Raw genomic sequence first — 20,416 nt, forward strand, 5'->3', positions numbered from 1 at the left:
TACATCAGTCTCTATATACATCATTCTCTGTATACATCAGTCTCTCTCTATACATCAGTCTATATACATCAGTCTCTATATACATCAGTCTCTCTATACATCAGTCTCTCTCTATACATCAGTCTATATACATCAGTCTCTATATACATCAGTCTCTCTAACATCAGTCTCTCTCTATACATCAGTCTCTCTCTATACATCAGTCTCTCTATACATCAGTCTTTATATACATCAGTCTCTATATACATCAGTCTCTCTATACATCAGTCTCTATATATACATCGGTCTCTGTATACATCAGTCTCTCTATACATCAGTCTCTCTATATACATCAGTCTCTCTATATACATCAGTCTCTCTATATACATCAGTCTCTCTATACATCAGTCTATATACATCAGTCTCTATATACATCAGTCTCTATATACATCAGTCTCTGTATACATCAGTCTCTCTATATACATCAGTCTCTCTATACATCAGTCTCTCTCTATACATCAGTCTATATACATCAGTCTCTCTATACATCAGTCTCTATATACATCAGTCTTTATATACATCAGTCTCTCTATACATCAGTCTCTCTATACATCAGTCTCTATATACATCAGTCTCTATATATACATCAGTCTCTATATACATCAGTCTCTATATACATCAGTCTCTATATACATCAGTCTCTATATACATCTTTCTCTCTATACATCAGTCTATATACATCAGTCTCTATATACATCAGTCTCTATATACATCAGTCTCTATATACATCAGTCTCTATATACATCAGTCTCTATATACATCAGTCTCTATATACATCTCTCTATACATCAGTCTCTATATACATCAGTCTCTATATACATCAGTCTCTATATACATCAGTCTCTCTATACATCAGTCTCTCTATACATCAGTCTCTCTATACATCAGTCTCTATATACATCAGTCTCTATATATACATCAGTCTCTATATACATCAGTCTCTCTATACATCAGTCTCTCTATACATCAGTCTCTCTATACATCAGTCTATATACATCAGTCTCTCTATACATCAGTCTCTCTATACATCAGTCTCTCTATACATCAGTCTCTCTATACATCAGTCTCTCTATACATCAGTCTCTATATACATCAGTCTCTATATATACATCAGTCTCTATATACATCAGTCTCTATATACATCAGTCTCTCTATACATCAGTCTCTCTATACATCTCTCTATACATCAGTCTCTATATACATCAGTCTATATACATCAGTCTCCATATACATCAGTCTCTATATACATCAGTCTCTCTATACATCAGTCTCTATATACATCTCTCTATACATCAGTCTCTATATACATCAGTCTCTATATACATCAGTCTCTATATACATCCGTCTCTCTATACATCAGTCTCTCTATACATCAGTCTCTATATACATCAGTCTCTATATATACATCAGTCTCTCTATACATCAGTCTCTCTATACATCAGTCTCTCTATACATCAGTCCATATACATCAGTCTCTCTATACATCAGTCTCTATATACATCTCTCTATACATCAGTCTCTATATACATCAGTCTCTATATACATCAGTCTCTATATACATCAGTCTCTCTATACATCAGTCTCTATATACATCAGTCTCTATATACATCTCTCTATACATCAGTCTCTATATACATCAGTCTCTATATACATCAGTCTCTCTCTATACATCAGTCTCTCTATACATCAGTCTCTATATACATCAGTCTCTATATACATCAGTCTATATACATCAGTCTCTCTATACATCAGTCTCTCTATACATCAGTCTCTCTATACATCAGTCTCTATATACATCAGTCTCTATATACATCAGTCTCTATATACATCAGTCTCTATATACATCAGTCTCTCTATACATCAGTCTCTCTATACATCAGTCTCTCTATACATCAGTCTATATACATCAGTCTCTCTATACATCAGTCTCTCTATACATCAGTCTATATACATCAGTCTCTCTATACATCAGTCTCTCTATACATCAGTCTCTCTATACATCAATCTCTATACATCAGTCTTTATATACATCAGTCTCTATATACATCAGTCTCTATATACATCAGTCTCTATATACATCAGTCTCTATATATACATCAGTCTCTATATACATCAGTCTCTCTATACATCAGTCTCTCTATACATCAGTCTATATACATCAGTCTCTATATACATCAGTCTCTATATACAACAGTCTTTATATACATCAGTCTATATACATCAGTCTCTATATACATCAGTCTCTATATACATCAGTCTTTATATACATCAGTCTCTATATACATCAGTCTCTCTATACATCAGTCTCTATATACATCTCTCTATACATCAGTCTCTATATACATCAGTCTCTATATACATCAGTCTCTCTATACATCAGTCTCTCTATACATCAGTCTCTCTATACATCAGTCTCTATATACATCATTCTCTATAAATACATCAGTCTCTATATACATCAGTCTCTCTATACATCTCTCTATACATCAGTCTCTATATACATCAGTCTCTCTATACATCAGTCTCTCTATACATCAGTCTATATACATCAGTCTCTCTATACATCAGTCTCTATATACATCTCTCTATACAGCAGTCTCTATATACATCAGTCTCTATATACATCAGTCTCTCTATACATCAGTCTCTATATACATCAGTCTCTCTCTATACATCAGTCTATATACATCAGTCTCTCTATACATCAGTCTCTCTATACATCAGTCTCTATATACATCAGTCTCTATATACATCAGTCTCTATATACATCAGTCTCTATATACATCAGTCTCTATATACATCAGTCTCTCTATACATCAGTCTCTATATACATCAGTCTCTCTATACATCAGTCTCTCTACATCAGTCTCTCTATACATCAGTCTCTCTATACATCAATCTCTATACATCAGTCTTTATATACATCAGTCTCTATATACATCAGTCTCTCTATACATCAGTCTCTATATACATCAGTCTCTATATATACATCAATCTCTATATACATCAGTCTCTATATACATCAGTCTCTATATACATCAGTCTCTATATACATCAGTCTCTCTATACATCTCTCTATACATCAGTCTCTATATACATCAGTCTCTCTATACATCAGTCTCTCTATACATCAGTCTATATACATCAGTCTCTCTATACATCAGTCGATATACATCAGTCTCTATATACATCAGTCTCTATATACATCAGTCTCTCTATACATCAGTCTCTATATACATCTCTCTATACATCAGTCTCTATATACATCAGTCTCTATATACATCAGTCTCTCTATACATCAGTCTCTCTATACATCAGTCTCTATATACATCAGTCTCTATATATACATCAGTCTCTCTATACATCTCTCTATACATCAGTCTCTATATACATCAGTCTCTCTATACATCAGTCTCTCTATACATCAGTCTCTCTATACATCAGTCTATATACATCAGTCTCTCTATACATCAGTCTCTATATACATCTCTCTATACATCAGTCTCTATATACATCAGTCTCTATATACATCAGTCTCTCTATACATCAGTCTCTATATACATCAGTCTCTATATACATCTCTCTATACATCAGTCTCTATATACATCAGTCTCTATATACATCAGTCTCTCTCTATACATCAGTCTCTCTATACATCAGTCTCTCTATACATCAGTCTCTATATACATCAGTCTCTATATACATCAGTCTATATACATCAGTCTCTCTATACATCAGTCTCTATATACATCAGTCTCTCTATACATCAGTCTCTATATACATCTGTCTCTCTATACATCAGTCTCTCTATACATCAGTCTCTCTATACATCAGTCTCTCTATACATCAGTCTATATACATCAGTCTCTCTATACATCAGTCTCTCTATACATCAGTCTCTCTATACATCAGTCTCTCTATACATCAGTCTCTCTATACATCAGTCTTTATACATCAGTCTCTATATACATCAGTCTCTATATACATCAGTCTCTATATACATCAGTCTCTATATATACATCAGTCTCTATATACATCAGTCTCTATATACATCAGTCTCTCTATACATCAGTCTCTCTATACATCAGTCTCTATATACATCAGTCTCTCTATACATCAGTCTCTCTATACATCAGTCTCTCTATACATCAGTCTATATACATCAGTCTCTCTATACATCAGTCTCTCTATACATCAGTCTCTCTATACATCAGTCTCTCTATACATCAGTCTCTATATACATCAATCTCTATATACATCAATCTTTATATATACATCAGTCTCTATATACATCAGTCTCTCTATACATCAGTCTATATACATCTGTCTCTCTATACATCAGTCTATATACATCAGTCTCTATATACATCAGTCTCTATATACATCAGTCTCTATATACATCAGTCTTTATATACATCAGTCTCTATATACATCAGTCTCTCTATACATCAGTCTCTATACATCAGTCTCTCTATACATCAGTCTCTCTATACATCTCTCTATACATCAGTCTCTATATACATCAGTCTCTATATACATCAGTCTCTATATACATCAGTCTCTATATACATCAGTCTCTATATACATCAGTCTCTCTATACATCAGTCTCTCTATACATCAGTCTCTATATACATCAATCTCTATATACATCAATCTCTATATACATCAATCTCTATATACATCAGTCTCTCTATATACATCAGTCTCTCTATATACATCAGTCTCTCTATACATCAGTCTCTCTATACATCAGTCTCTATATACACTACCAGTCAAAAGTATGGACACACCTACTCATTCAAGGGTTTTTCTTTATTTTTAATATGTTCTACATTGTAGAATAATAGTGAATACATCAAAACTATGAAATAACACATATGGAATCATGTAGTAACAAAAAAAGTGTTAAACAAATCAACATATATTTTAAATTTGAGATTCTTCAAAGTAGTCACCCTTTGCCTTGATGACAGCTCTGCAAACTCTTGGCATTCTCTCAACCAGCTTCACCTGGAATGCTTTTCCAAAACCTTTGAATGAGTAGGTGTGTCCAAACGTTTGTCTGGTACTGTACCTCAGTTGTTATTTTTCTACCACAAATCCTAACAGATCTAACTCTTCTCTAACTGTTCTAATAATCATTTGTAATGATAATACATTTCATTTGTAAAGCTTCACACCGAACGGCGCTTAAGAAAATAATATACTCAATAATAATAAAAACAAATCCAAAACACAGAACATTGTGCGCCGTGTCCTCTGATCCAGTGGAGAACAGAATGTATTCTAGAACTGTTCTCTCTCTTCTGTCTACTCCAGGCTCAGCGGAAGATGGTGGCAGTCTGTTGATTCTACTGGCCCTGTTCGCTGGCATCATCCTGGTCCTGCTGTCCTCTCTATCGGTCCTCCTGTGGTGAGATAATATAGCATTTATCTGGTGTCCTCTCTATCGGTCCTCATGTGGTGAGATAATATACCATTTATCTGGTGTCCTCTCTATCGGTCCTCATATGGTGAGATAATATACCATTTATCTGGTCCTGGTGTCCTCTCTATCGGTCCTCATGTGGTGAGATAATATACCATTTATCTGGTGTCCTCTCTATCGGTCCTCATGTGGTGAGATAATATACCATTTATCTGGTGTCCTCTCTATCGGTCCTCATATGGTGAGATAATATACCATTTATCTGGTGTCCTCTCTATCGGTCCTCATGTGGTGAGATAATATACCATTTATCTGGTGTCCTCTCTATCGGTCCTCATATGGTGAGATAATATACCATTTATCTGGTGTCCTCTCTATCGGTCCTCATGTGGTGAGATAATCATTTATCTGGTGTCCTCTCTATCGGTCCTCATATGGTGAGATAATATACCATTTATCTGGTGTCCTCTCTATCGGTCCTCATGTGGTGAGATAATCATTTATCTGGTGTCCTCTCTATCGGTCATCATGTGGTGAGATAATATACCATTTATCTGGTCCTGGTGTCCTCTCTATCGGTCCTCATGGGGTGAGATACTATACCATTTATCTGGTGTCCTCTCTATCGGTCCTCATGTGGTGAGATAATATACCATTTATCTGGTCCTGGTGTCCTCTCTATCGGTCCTCATGTGGTGAGATAATATACCATTTATCTGGTGTCCTCTCTATCGGTCCTCATGTGGTGAGATAATATACCATTTATCTGGTGTCCTCTCGGTCCTCATGTGGTGAGATAATATACCATTCCTGGTGTCCTCTATCTCATATAATAAGATCCTTACACCTGTTATCCTACTCTAAATCAGACACACTGTAATACACCGTTTCTGTAGCAAAGTGAATGTAAACATGTCAACATTAATCTTATTTTGTTTTCAATATAGGGTGAGGCAACGGAGGCGGGACAATGTGACAAAACAGGAACTGACCTCAATGGTGAAGATGAAGTCCATGCCAATCTAAAGTGAGCGAGCCTTGACCTCTAACCTATAACCCTTATCACTGACCTCTAAACCTATAACTCTTATCACTGACCTCTAAACCTATAACCCTTATCACTGACCTCTAAACCTATAACCCTTATCACTGACCTCTAACCTATAACCCTTATCACTGACCTCTAAACCTATAACCCTTATCACTGACCTCTAAACCTATAACTCTTATCACTGACCTCTAAACCTATAACCCTTATCACTGACCTCTAAACCTCTAACCCTTATCACTGACCTCTAAACCTTATCACTGACCTCTAAACCTTATCACTGACCTCTAAACCTCTAACCCTTATCACTGACCTCTAAACCTTATCACTGACCTCTAAACCTATAACCCTTATCACTGACCTCTAAACCTCTAACCCTTATCACTGACCTCTAAACCTCTAGCCATTATCACTGACCTCTAAACCTTATCACTGACCTCTAAACCTAATCACTGACCTCTAAACCTCTAACCCTTATCACTGACCTCTAAACCTTATCACTGACCTCTAAACCTCTAACCCTTATCACTGATCTCTAAACCTCTAAACCTTATCACTGACCTCTAAACCTTATCACTGACCTCTAAACCTTATCACTGACCTCTAAACCTTATCACTGAACTCTAAACCTTATCACTGACCTCTAAACTTCTAACCCTTATCACTGATCTCTAAACCTTATCACTGACCTCTAAACCTATAACCCTTATCACTAACCTCTAAACCTCTAACCCTTATCACTGACCTCTAAACCTTATCACTGACCTCTAAACCTTATCACTGACCTCTAAACCTTATCACTGACCTCTATCCCTTATCACTGACCTCTAAACCTTATCACTGACCTCTAAACCTTATCACTGACCTATAACCCTTATCACTGACCTCAACCTATAACCCTTATCACTGACCCCTAAACCGTATCACTGACCTCTAACCCTTATCACTGACCTCTAACCTCTAACCCTTATCACTGACCTCTAAACCTCTAACCCTTATCGCTGACCTCTAAACCTTATCACTGACCTCTAAACCTCTAACCCTTATCACTGACCTCTAAACCTATATCCCTTATCACTGACCTCTAACCTATAACCCTTATCACTGACCTCTAAACCTATAACTCTTATCACTGACCTCTAAACCTATAACCCTTATCACTGACCTCTAAACCTCGAACCCTTATCACTGACCTCTAACCCTTATCACTGACCTCTAACCTATAACCCTTATCACTGACCTCTAAACCTATAACCCTTATCACTGACCTCTAACCTATAACCCTTATCACTGACCTCTAAACCTTATCACTGACCTCTAACCTATAACCCTTATCACTGACCTCTAACCTATAACCCTTATCACTGACCCCTAAACCGTATCACTGACCTCTAACCCTTATCACTGACCTATAACCCTTATCACTGACCTCAACCTATAACCCTTATCACTGACCCCTAAACCGTATCACTGACCTCTAACCCTTATCACTGACCTCTAACCTCTAACCCTTATCACTGACCTCTAAACCTCTAACCCTTATCGCTGACCTCTAAACCTTATCACTGACCTCTAAACCTCTAACCCTTATCACTGACCTCTAAACCTATATCCCTTATCACTGACCTCTAAACCTATAACTCTTATCACTGACCTCTAAACCTATAACTCTTATCACTGACCTCTAAACCTATAACCCTTATCACTGACCTCTAAACCTCGAACCCTTATCACTGACCTCTAACCCTTATCACTGACCTCTAACCTATAACCCTTATCACTGACCTCTAACCTATAACCCTTATCACTGACCTCTAAACCTATAACCCTTATCACTGACCTCTAACCTATAACCCTTATCACTGACCTCTAAACCTTATCACTGACCTCTAACCTATAACCCTTATCACTGACCTCTAAACCTTATCACTGACCTCTAACCTATAACCCTTATCACTGACCTCTAACCTATAACCCTTATCACTGACCCCTAAACCGTATCACTGACCTCTAACCCTTATCACTGACCTCTAACCTCTAACCCTTATCAGTGACCTCTAACCCTATAACCCTTATCACTGACCTCTAAACCTTATCACTGACCTCTAACCCTTATCACTGACCTCTAAACCTATAACCCTTATCACTGACCTCTAACCCTATAACCCTTATCACTGACCTCTAAACCTTATCACTGACCTCTAAACCTTATCACTGACCTCTAAACCTATAACCCTTATCACTGAACTCTAAACCTTATCACTGACCTCTAACTCTTATCACTGACCTCTAACCCTTATCACTGACCTCTAAACCTATAACCCTTATCACTGACCCCTAAACCGTATCACTGACCTCTAACCCTTATCACTGACCTTTAACCTCTAACCCTTATCACTGACCTCTAAACCTCTAACCCTTATCACTGACCTCTAAACCTTATCACTGACCTCTAAACCTCTAACCCTTATCACTGACCTCTAAACCTATAACCCTTATCACTGACCTCTAACCCTTATCACTGACCTCTAACCCTTATCACTGACCTCTAACCCTTATCACTGACCTCTAAACCTTATCACTGACCTATAACCCTTATCACTGGTGTGGTGTGGACATTATCCCAGAAACCCTAGACCCAATCCAATTTGCATACCGCCCCAACAGATCCACAGATGACACAATCTCTATTGCACTCCACACTGCCCTTTCCCACCTGGACAAAAGGAACACCTATGTGAGAATGCTGTTCATTGACTACAGCTCAGCATTCAACACCATAGTGCCCTCAAAGCTCATCACTAAGCTAAGGACCATGGGACTAAACACCTCCCTCTAAAACCGGATCCTGGACTTCCTGACGGGCCGCCCCCAGGTGGTAAGGGTAGGTAACAACACATCTGCCACACTGACTTTCAACACGGGGGCCCCTCAGGGGTGCGTGTTTAGTCCCCTCCTGTTCACCCACGACTGTGTGGCCGCACACCGACTCCAACACCATCATTAAGTTTGCTGACGACGTGGCGGTTGTAGGCCGGATCACAGACGACAATGAGACAGCCTATAGGGAGGAGGTCAGAGACCTGGCAGTGTCAGCAAGACAACGGAGCTGATCGTGGACTATAGGAAACGGAGGGCCGAGCACGCCCCCATTCACATCGACGGGGCTGAAGTGGAGTTGAGAACTTCAAGTCCACATCACTAAGGACCTGTCGTGATCTAAACACACCAAGACAGTCGTGAAGAAGGCACAACACCTCTTCCTCCTCAGGAGGCTGAAACGATTTGGCGTGGGCCCTCAGATCCTCAAAAAGTTATACAGCTGCACCATCGAGAGCATCTTGACTGGCTGCATCACTGGTGCCGAGCTCGCTGCCATCCAGGTCCTCTATGCCAGGCGGTGTCAGAGGAAGGCACTAAAAATGATCAAAGACTCCAGCCCCCCAAATCATAAACGGTTCTCTCTGCTACCGCACAGCAAGCGGTACCGATGCACCAAGTCTGGAACCAACAGGACCCTGAACAGCTTCTACCCCCCCCCCCCCCCCCCCCCCCCCCCAAGCCATACGACTGATAAATAGTTAGTTAAATAGTTAACCAAATAACTACCTGGACTATCAACACCTCAATTACCTCGTACCCCTGCACATTGACTCGGTACTGGTACTCCGTGTATATAGATGAGGGAATAGGAGAGTCGGTAAGATAGAAGAGAAGAAAGGAGAGAAAAGAGAGGAGAGAAGGGAAGAGAGGAGAGACATGGGAAGAGGAGGAAAGGAGAGGAGAGAAGGGAAGAGGAGGGGAGGGGCGGAGAGAGAAGGGAAGAGGAGGAGAGAGAAGGGAAGAGAGGAGAGAGAAGGGAAGAGAGGAGAGAAGGAGAGACAAGGGAAGAGAGGAGAGAAGGGAAGAGAGGAGAGAAGGTAAGTGGAGGAGAGAAGAGGAGGGGGAGAGAAGGGAAGAGGAGGAGAGAGAAGGGAAGAGAGGAGAGAAGGGAAGAGAGGAGAGAAGGGAAGAGAGGAGAGAGAAGGGAAGAGGAGGGGAGGGGCGGAGAGAGAAGGGAAGAGGAGGAGAGAGAAGGGAAGAGGAGGAGAGACAAGGGAAGAGGAGGAGAGAGAAGAGAAGAGGAGGAGAGAGAAGAGAAGAGGAGGAGAGAGAAGGGAAGAGAAGGAGAGACAAGGGAAGAGAGGAGAGAAGGGAAGAGAGGAGAGAAGAGGAGGAGGAGAGAAGGGAAGAGAAGGAGAGAGAAGGGAAGAGAGGAGAGAAGGTAAGTGGAGGAGAGAAGGGAAGAGGAGGGGAGGGGCGGAGAGAGAAGGGAAGAGGAGGAGAGAGAAGGGAAGAGGAGGAGAGAGAAGGGAAGAGGAGGAGAGAGAAGGGAAGAGAAGGAGAGACAAGGGAAGAGAGGAGAGAAGGGAAGAGAGGAGAGAAGAGGAGGAGGAGAGAAGGGAAGAGAAGGAGAGAGAAGGGAAGAGAGGAGAGAAGGTAAGTGGAGGAGAGAAGGGAAGAGGAGGGGAGGGGCGGAGAGAGAAGGGAAGAGGAGGAGAGAGAAGGGAAGAGGAGGAGAGAGAAGGGAAGAGGAGGAGAGAGAAGAGAAGAGGAGGAGAGAGAAGAGAAGAGGAGGAGAGAGAAGAGAAGAGGAGGAGGAGAGAAGGGAAGAGAAGGAGAGACAAGGGAAGAGAGGAGAGAAGGGAAGAGAGGAGAGAAGAGGAGGAGGAGAGAAGGGAAGAGAAGGAGAGAGAAGGGAAGAGAGGAGAGAAGGTAAGTGGAGGAGAGAAGGGAAGAGGAGGGGAGGGGCGGAGAGAGAAGGGAAGAGGAGGAGAGAGAAGGGAAGAGGAGGAGAGACAAGGGAAGAGGAGGAGAGAGAAGGGAAGAGGAGGAGAGAGAAGAGAAGAGGAGGAGAGAGAAGGGAAGAGAGGAGAGACAAGGGAAGAGGAGGAGAGAGAAGGGAAGAGGAGGAGAGACAAGGGAAGAGGAGGAGAGAGAAGGGAAGAGAAGGAGAGAGAAGAGAAGAGGAGGAGAGACAAGGGAAGAGAGGAGAGAAGGGAAGAGGAGGAGAGAGAAGGGAAGAGAGGAGAGAAGGGAAGAGGAGGGGAGGGGCGGAGAGAGAAGGGAAGAGGAGGAGAGAGAAGGGAAGAGAAGGAGAGAGAAGAGAAGAGGAGGAGAGACAAGGGAAGAGGAGGAGAGACAAGAGAAGAGGAGGAGAGAGAAGGGAAGAGAAGGAGAGAGAAGGGAAGAGAGGAGAGAAGGGAAGAGAGGAGAGAAGGGAAGAGAGGAAGAACACATAAATACATGTAATAATGCCTTTCTCTGACAGACAGGCCCTGCATAATGACAGAGGTCGGGTGATGAATATAGAGAAGACAGACAGACAGAGAGACATGTATTATAGTCAGGGTTGTAGTAAAAAACGGTTCCTCTTCCCTTATTGTTACTCATTGGGTATTTATTATTACTTGTTTAACTTTATTATTATTTCTCTAGTTTATTTCTCTCTGTGTTGTTGGGAAGGGCCCTTAAGTAAACATTTCACTGTTAGTCTATACCTGTTGTTCACCAAGCATGTGACAAATAAGATGTGATTTGACTAACCCCAGCTCTCATCCACCCACAGTTCTACTGAACCCGTCTGTGATCTCAATGAGTTGGTGTGAAGATGGCTTTTGTAGCCTCGTATTTTAGCCTCCTATTTTAGCCTCGTATTGTAGCCTCGTATTTTAGCCTCGTATTTTAGCCTCGTATTGTAGCCTCGTATTGTAGCCTCGTATTGTAGCCTCGTATTGTAGCCTCGTATTTTAGCCTCGTATTGTAGCCTCGTATTGTAGCCTCGTATTTTAGCCTCGTATTGTAGCCTCGTATTGTAGCCTCGTATTGTAGCCTCGTATTGTAGCCTCGTATTTTAGCCTCCTATTTTAGCCTCGTATTGTAGCCTCGTATTGTAGCCTCGTATTTTAGCCTCCTATTTTAGCCTCGTATTGTAGCCTCGTATTTTAGCCTCGTATTTTAGCCTCGTATTGTAGCCTCGTATTGTAGCCTCGTATTGTAGCCTCGTATTGTAGCCTCGTATTGTAGCCTCGTATTGTAGCCTCGTATTGTAGCCTCGTATTTTAGCCTCCTATTTTAGCCTCGTATTGTAGCCTCGTATTTTAGCCTCGTATTTTAGCCTCGTATTGTAGCCTCGTATTGTAGCCTCGTATTGTAGCCTCGTATTGTAGCCTCGTATTGTAGCCTCGTATTGTAGCCTCGTATTTTAGCCTCGTATTGTAGCCTCGTATAGTAGCCTCGTATTGTAGCCTCCTATTTTAGCCTCGTATTGTAGCCTCGTATTGTAGCCTCGTAGTGTAGCCTCGTAGTGTAGCCTCGTATAGTAGCCTCGTATTGTAGCCTCCTATTTTAGCCTCGTATTGTAGCCTCGTATTGTAGCCTCGTATTGTAGCCTCGTATTGTAGCCTCGTATAGTAGCATCATATTGTAGCCTCGTATTGTAGCCTCGTATTGTAGTCTCGTATTGTAGCCTCGTATTGTAGCCTCGTATTGTAGCCTCGTATTGTAGCATCGTATTGTAGCCTCGTATTGTAGCCTCGTATTGTAGCCTCGTATTGTAGCCTCGTATTGTAGCCTCGTATAGTAGCCTCATATAGTAGCCTCGTATAGTAGCCTCGTATAGTAGTCTTGTATTGTAGCCTTGTATGAAAAAGACCAGTACCTTGCCTTAAATGGTGTAAACATATATCCATTAGCAGGGTCTGTCTGTCTCTCTGTCTGCCTGTCTGTCTGTCTGCCTGTCTGTCTGTCTGTCTGTCTGTCTGTCTGTACATCTGTCTGTCTGTCTGTCTGTACATCTGTCTGTCTGTCTGTCTGTACATCTGTCTGTCTGTCTGTCTGTCTGTCTGTCTGTCTGTCTGTCTGTCTGTCTGTCTGTCTGTACATCTGTCTGTCTGTCTGTACATCTGTCTGTCTGTCTGTCCGTCCGTCCGTCTTGTCTGTCTGTCTGTCTGTCTTCTCTATATCCATCAGCCAGCCCTGTCATTATGCAGGGCCTGTCTGTCTGTCCGCTTCCTTCCCCCTTCTCTCCTATCCTCATCCCTTCTCTTCTCTTCTCATCCCTTCTCAGTTTACAATTGGCTCATTCATCCCCCTCCTCTCCCCTGTAACTATTCCCCAGGTCGTTGCTGCAAATGAGAACGTGTTCTCAGTCAACTTACCTGGTAAAATAACGGTAAAATAAATAATAATAATAATTTTAAAAAATTATCTAACTTCCTCTCCTCCTCCCTCCTCTTCTCAGCCTAGGTTGGCCCCTCCTCTCAGCCCTTATAGGGCCCCTTGTCTCCGCCAGGCCACACCCCCAACAGATGGGTGCAGCATCCACAAAACACTACCCACAATCCACCATGCTACCCGCAAGCCATCTGGAGCGTGTGCCGGGCCTGATCGCTGCCTGCCAACGAACAGACATGTTGAAACGAATGACTGACTCCTCCCACTGGAGTTTAACATCATCTGATTGGCTATGAGGCTCAACGTACTGTACTGTACAGTATGGAGCGGCGACTAACATCAACCCCTGAACTTCACTGACTGAACACGGTATAGGTTCTGGTCTCTACCTTTCACATTGTATTCCTTTCTGTGTACCTGATCATATTATGGTCCTTCATTCATTTCAAAATGCAAGAAGTATCCCAGGGCATTATTGTAGAGACCGATTGGCATTATAAACAGTTCTAGACTGTTCATGAAGAGGGTATAGATAGGATTGGCATTATAAACAGTTCTAGACTGTTCATGAAGAGGGTATAGATAGAATTGGCATTATACACAGTTCTAGACTGTTCATGAAGAGGGTATAGATAGAATTGGCATTATACACAGTTGTAGACTGTTCATGAAGAGGGTATAGATAGAATTGGCATTATAAACAGTTGTAGACTGTTCATGAAGAGGGTATAGATAGAATTGGCATTATAAACAGTTGTAGACTGTTCATGAAGAGGGTATAGATAGAATTGGCATTCTGCAGAATAGAAACTGCAATTCAGAGGAGAAGGAACTCCCTGTAAAACACGGCTGCTGCTATTGGTCATTGGATGAAAAGGAGGGGAACAGAGTTCGGCCATATCCATGCTGGCCAATCACTAGCAGTGTCTGGATGACGTCATCACTTCCTGTATATCTGCATCGTTGCGTTAAAGGAGTCAATGGAACACAGATGTCTCATTGACCAGACTGGAACACATTCAACAATCTGATCTAAGATATAGATTTTTGTCAAATCTGTCATGATGTATGTATTGTAACAAGCTCACAATGTGGTTACTTACAGACTCCACCATACCAGACTAGACTCCACTAGACTAGACTCCACCAGACTAGACTAGACTCCACCATACCAGACTAGACTCCACTAGACTAGACTCCACCAGACTAGACTAGACTCCACCAGACCAGACTAGACTCCACCAGACCAGACTAGACTCCACCAGACCAGACTAGACTCCACCAGACCAGAATAGACTCCACCAGACTAGACTAGACTCCACCAGACTAGACTAGACTAGACTCCACCAGACTAGACTAGACTCCACCAGACTAGACTAAACTCCACCAGACCAAACTAGACTCCACCAGACTAGACTAGACTCCACCAGACCAAACTAGACTCCACCAGACTAGACTAGACTCCACCAGACTAGACTAGACTCCACCAGACTAGACTAGACTCCACCAGACTAGACTAGACTCCACCAGACTAGACTCCACCAGACCAGACTAGACTCCACCAGACTAGACTCCACCAGACCAGACTAGACTCCACCAGACCAGACTAGACTCCACCAGACTAGACTCCACCAGACCAGACTAGACTCCACCAGACCAGACTAGACTCCACCAGACCAGACTAGACTCCACCAGACCAGACTAGACTCCACCAGACCAGACTAGACTCCACCAGACCAGACTAGACTCCACCATACCAGACTAGACTCCACCAGACCAGACTAGACTCCACCAGACCAGACTAGACTCCACCAGACTAGACTAGACTCCACCAGACTAGACTAGACTCCACCAGACTAGACTAGACTCCACCAGACTAGACTAAACTCCACCAGACCAAACTAGACTCCACCAGACTAGACTAGACTCCACCAGACTAGACTAGACTCCACCAGACCAGACTAGACTCCACCAGACCAGACTAGACTCCACCAGACTAGACTAGACTAGACTCCACCAGACTAGACTAAACTCCACCAGACCAGACTAGACTCCACTAGACTAGACTCCACTAGACTAGACTAGACTCCACCAGACTAGACTAGACTAGACTCCACCAGACTAGACTAAACTCCACCAGACCAGACTAGACTCCACCAGACTAGACTCCACCAGACCAGACTAGACTCCACCAGACCAGACTAGACTCCACCAGACCAGACTAGACTCCACCAGACCAGACTAGACTCCACCAGACCAGACTAGACTAGACTTCACCAGACTAGACTCCACCAGACCAGACTAGACTAGACTTCACCAGACTAGATTCCACCAGACTAGACTCAACCAGACTAGACTCCACCAGACTAGACTAGACTCCACCAGACTAGACTAGACTCCACCAGACTAGAATCCACCAGACCAGACTAGACTAGACTCCACCAGACCAGACTAGACTCCACCAGACCAGACTAGACTCCACCAGACTAGACTAGACTCCACCAGACTAGACTCCACCAGACCAGACTAGACTCAACCAGACTAGACTCCACCAGACTAGACTAGACTCCACCAGACTAGACTAGACTCCACCAGACTAGAATCCACCAGACCAGACTAGACTAGACTCCACCAGACCAGACTAGACTCCACCAGACCAGACTAGACTCCACCAGACTAGACTCCACCAGACCAGACTAGACTCAACCAGACTAGACTCCACCAGACTAGACTAGACTCCACCAGACTAGACTAGACTCCACCAGACTAGAATCCACCAGACCAGACTAGACTAGACTCCACCAGACCAGACTAGACTCCACCAGACCAGACTCCACCAGACTAGACTAGACTCCACCAGACTAGACTAGACTAGACTCCACCAGACTAGACTAGACTAGACTCAACCAGACTAGACTAGACTCAACCAGACTAGACTCGACTCCACTAGACTAGAATAGACTCAACCAGACTAGACTAGACTCCACTAGACTAGACTCCACCAGACTAGACCCCCCCCCCCCCCAGGCCAAGACATCTACAGAGTCCCAGCGCTGGAAAGTTACATGACCCCCCCCCCCTCCCCCCATGGCCAAGACAGACTAATAGTCAGGTTATCCTCTCATCGTCACCCACTATGAGAGGTATTTAAACACTTCAGATAAAAACCAGCGTGACATCAGTTCTCGTCCCTCCCGTTTCCCAACATCACACAGCATCATTCTGCTCTGAATGACAGCGATAGTGATGCTAGTTGTTGTTGGCTGTGTCGTCATGGGAACATCACACAGCATCATTTTATTTGTTGGTTCTTTACATCGCTGTGTAGTCATGGAAACACAAGGTGCCTTTTACTCAGACTTCCTTTCAGAGGTGATTTCACAACTGTCACGTTCTCTCAAGCTATTACCTATGCATGGATCCTATTGAAGCTTGGTGTATGTTGTATTCTATATTAACCAACAGAATGAAATAGTTCCTTTATATTATGTCTTTTCTTGTTGTTGTTGTTGTTTGTTGTTGTTCAGACGTTTAGCTAAACTGTTATCTATGCACCATTCTCCAGTCAATGATATGAAGCTCAAATACAGTATGTATATATTTCCCTGTCTGTATTATGTTCGTCCCAAATGGCAACTTGTTCACGTAGTGCTCTAGTGTTGTCTAGGGTCCATAGAGCTATTCAATACTAGTGTACTCTGTAGAGATTAGGGTGCCAGTGTTGACTAGGGTCCATAGAGCTATTCAACACTAGTGTACTCTGTAGAGATTAGGGTGCCAGTGTTGTCTAGGGTCCATAGAGCTATTCAACACTAGTGTACTCTGTAGAGATTAGGGTGCCAGTGTTGTCTAGGGTCCATAGAGCTATTCAACACTAGTGTACTCTGTAGAGATTAGGGTGCCATGTGGGAAACATGTCCTTTTCAACACACGATCATGTTGTTTTCATGATTCATCGTAATTAATCATATTTTATGTGCTCATGTTTTCTGTGATAATGATCGACGGAAAGTGATTGTCTCATTGATAATCAAAGTGAACTTAAGCAATGTATGATTTTTTTAAATTCAAACCCTGATTTAATAATAATATTTTCAAATCCAGTCGAATTGAACTTCAGACTTAAAGTTGTGTTTGTGATGGATAATGTTTGCCCTACCTCTAACAATACAATGTGTTATCTGTGCCAAAGCCTTGCTATGCATATAGAAAAAGGCAACTTTTACATGAGTCATGAGTCACCCCCTAGAGGTCCTTTAGAGGTCCAACGTTTGCATAACATGCTGAATCCTACAAAGGTGTCACACTTCAAGTAAACTCAGTACAAATTATACACAAGATATCCCATCAGACTATAGTAGCATTGAGACTTTCTGATTTGTCTGACAGTCACCTGAGATGCCATTTTAACCAGAGGTGCTCAGAGAAGACATTCAATAGACACTGACGACGGCCATGTTGTTCTCGTCCACCAGAGCAGTATTGATCACATCTCTCTGCGGGGCTGTCTGATGATTAAATGTTCTCTCTCTCCGACCGTCACACACTGAGATGTGATGGTCGGACACATGGTGTTTTTACCTGACAGTACTGTAGGAACCAGGTTGAAGAGAGTTATGGTTGTGGTGATGGTTAGAGATAGGGTTAGGGTTGTGGTGATGGTTAGAGATAGGGTTAGGGTTGATGTGATGGTCAGAGATAGGGCTAGGCTTGTGATGGTTAGAGATAGGGTTAGGGTTGATGTGATGGTTAGAGATAGGGTTAGGGTTGATGTGATGGTTAGAGATAGGGCTAGGGTTGATGTGATGGTTAGAGATAGGGTTAGGGTTGATGTGATGGTCAGAGATAGGGCTAGGCTTGTGATGGTTAGAGATAGGGTTAGGGTTGATGTGATGGTTAGAGATAGGGTTAGGGTTGATGTGATGGTTAGAGATAGGGTTAGGGTTGATGTGATGGTTAGAGATAGGGTTAGGGTTGATGTGATGGTTAGAGATAGGGTTAGGGTTGATGTGATGGTTAGAGATAGGGTTAGGGTTGATGTGATGGTTAGAGATAGGGTTAGGGTTGATGTGATGGTTAGAGATAGGGTTAGGGTTGATGTGATGGTTAGAGATAGGGTTAGGGTTGATGTGATGGTTAGAGATAGGGTTAGGGTTGATGTGATGGTCAGAGATAGGGTTAGGGTTGATGTGATGGTTAGAGATAGGGTTAAGGTTGATGTGATGGTTAGAGATAGGGTTAGGGTTGATGTGATGGTTAGAGATAGGGTTAGGGTTGATGTGATGGTTAGAGATAGGGTTAGGGTTGATGTGATGGTTAGAGATAGGGTTAGGGTTGATGTGATGGTTAGAGATAGGGTTAGGGTTGATGTGATGGTCAGAGATAGGGCTAGGCTTGTGATGGTTAGAGATAGGGTTAGGGTTGATGTGATGGTTAGAGATAGGGTTAGGGTTGATGTGATGGTTAGAGATAGGGTTAGGGTTGATGTGATGGTTAGAGATAGGGTTAGGGTTGATGTGATGGTTAGAGATAGGGTTAGGGTTGATGTGATGGTTAGAGATAGGGTTAGGGTTGATGTGATGGTCAGAGATAGGGTTAGGGTTGATGTGATGGTTAGAGATAGGGTTAGGGTTGATGTGATGGTTAGAGATAGGGTTAGGGTTGATATGATGGTTAGAGATAGGGTTAGGGTTGATGTGATGGTTAGAGATAGGGTTAGGGTTGATGTGATGGTTAGAGATAGGGTTAGGGTTGATGGTTAGAGATAGGGTTGTGATGGTTAGGGTTGATGGTTAGAGATAGGGTTAGGGTTGATGTGATGGTTAGAGATAGGGTTAGGGTTGATGTGATGGTTAGAGATAGGGTTAGGGTTGATGTGATGGTCAGAGATAGGGTTAGGGTTGATGGTTAGAGATAGGGCTAGGGTTGATGTGATGGTTAGAGATAGGGTTAGGGTTGATGTGATGGTCAGAGATAGGGTTAGGGTTGATGTGATGGTTAGAGATAGGGTTAGGGTTGATGGTTAGAGATAGGGTTGTGATGGTTAGGGTTGATGGTTAGAGATAGGGTTAGGGTTGATGTGATGGTTAGAGATAGGGTTAGGGTTGATGTGATGGTTAGAGATAGGGTTGTGATGGTTAGAGATAGGGTTAGGGTTGATGTGATGGTTAGAGATAGGGTTAGGGTTGATGTGATGGTCAGAGATAGGGTTAGGGTTGATGGTTAGAGATAGGGCTAGGGTTGATGTGATGGTTAGAGATAGGGTTAGGGTTGATGTGATGGTTAGAGATAGGGTTAGGGTTGATGTGATGGTTAGAGATAGGGTTAGGGTTGATGTGATGGTTAGAGATAGGGTTAGGGTTGATGTGATGGTTAGAGATAGGGTTAGGGTTGATGTGATGGTCAGAGATAGGGTTAGGGTTGATGTGATGGTTAGAGATAGGGTTAGGGTTGATGTGATGGTTAGAGATAGGGTTAGGGTTGATGTGATGGTTAGAGATAGGGTTAGGGTTGATGTGATGGTTAGAGATAGGGTTAGGGTTGATGTGATGGTTAGAGATAGGGTTAGGGTTGATGGTTAGAGATAGGGTTAGGGTTGATGTGATGGTTAGAGATAGGGTTAGGGTTGATGTGATGGTCAGAGATAGGGTTAGGGTTGATGGTTAGAGATAGGGTTAGGGTTGAT

The 20,416-nt window shown here is 42.5% G+C and overlaps 1 protein-coding gene across 1 annotated transcript in view; it reads left to right on the plus strand.

The window, feature by feature from the left end:
- Nucleotides 1-17,219, plus strand: part of il11ra (interleukin 11 receptor, alpha) — a 158,620-nt gene extending 141,401 nt beyond the window's left edge. Inside the window, exons 10-12 of the mRNA XM_055944013.1 lie at nt 5,360-5,453; nt 6,416-6,495; nt 13,799-17,219. Of these exons, the coding sequence (XP_055799988.1) occupies nt 5,360-5,453; nt 6,416-6,494 (173 nt within the window). The 3' untranslated portion in view covers nt 6,495; nt 13,799-17,219. The remainder of the gene's footprint in view (nt 1-5,359; nt 5,454-6,415; nt 6,496-13,798) is intronic.
- The last annotated feature ends 3,197 nt before the right edge of the window (nt 17,220-20,416 follow it).

Source organism: Salvelinus fontinalis, chromosome 2 (genome assembly GCF_029448725.1).
Source record: "Salvelinus fontinalis isolate EN_2023a chromosome 2, ASM2944872v1, whole genome shotgun sequence".
Taxonomy (NCBI): domain Eukaryota; kingdom Metazoa; phylum Chordata; class Actinopteri; order Salmoniformes; family Salmonidae; genus Salvelinus; species Salvelinus fontinalis.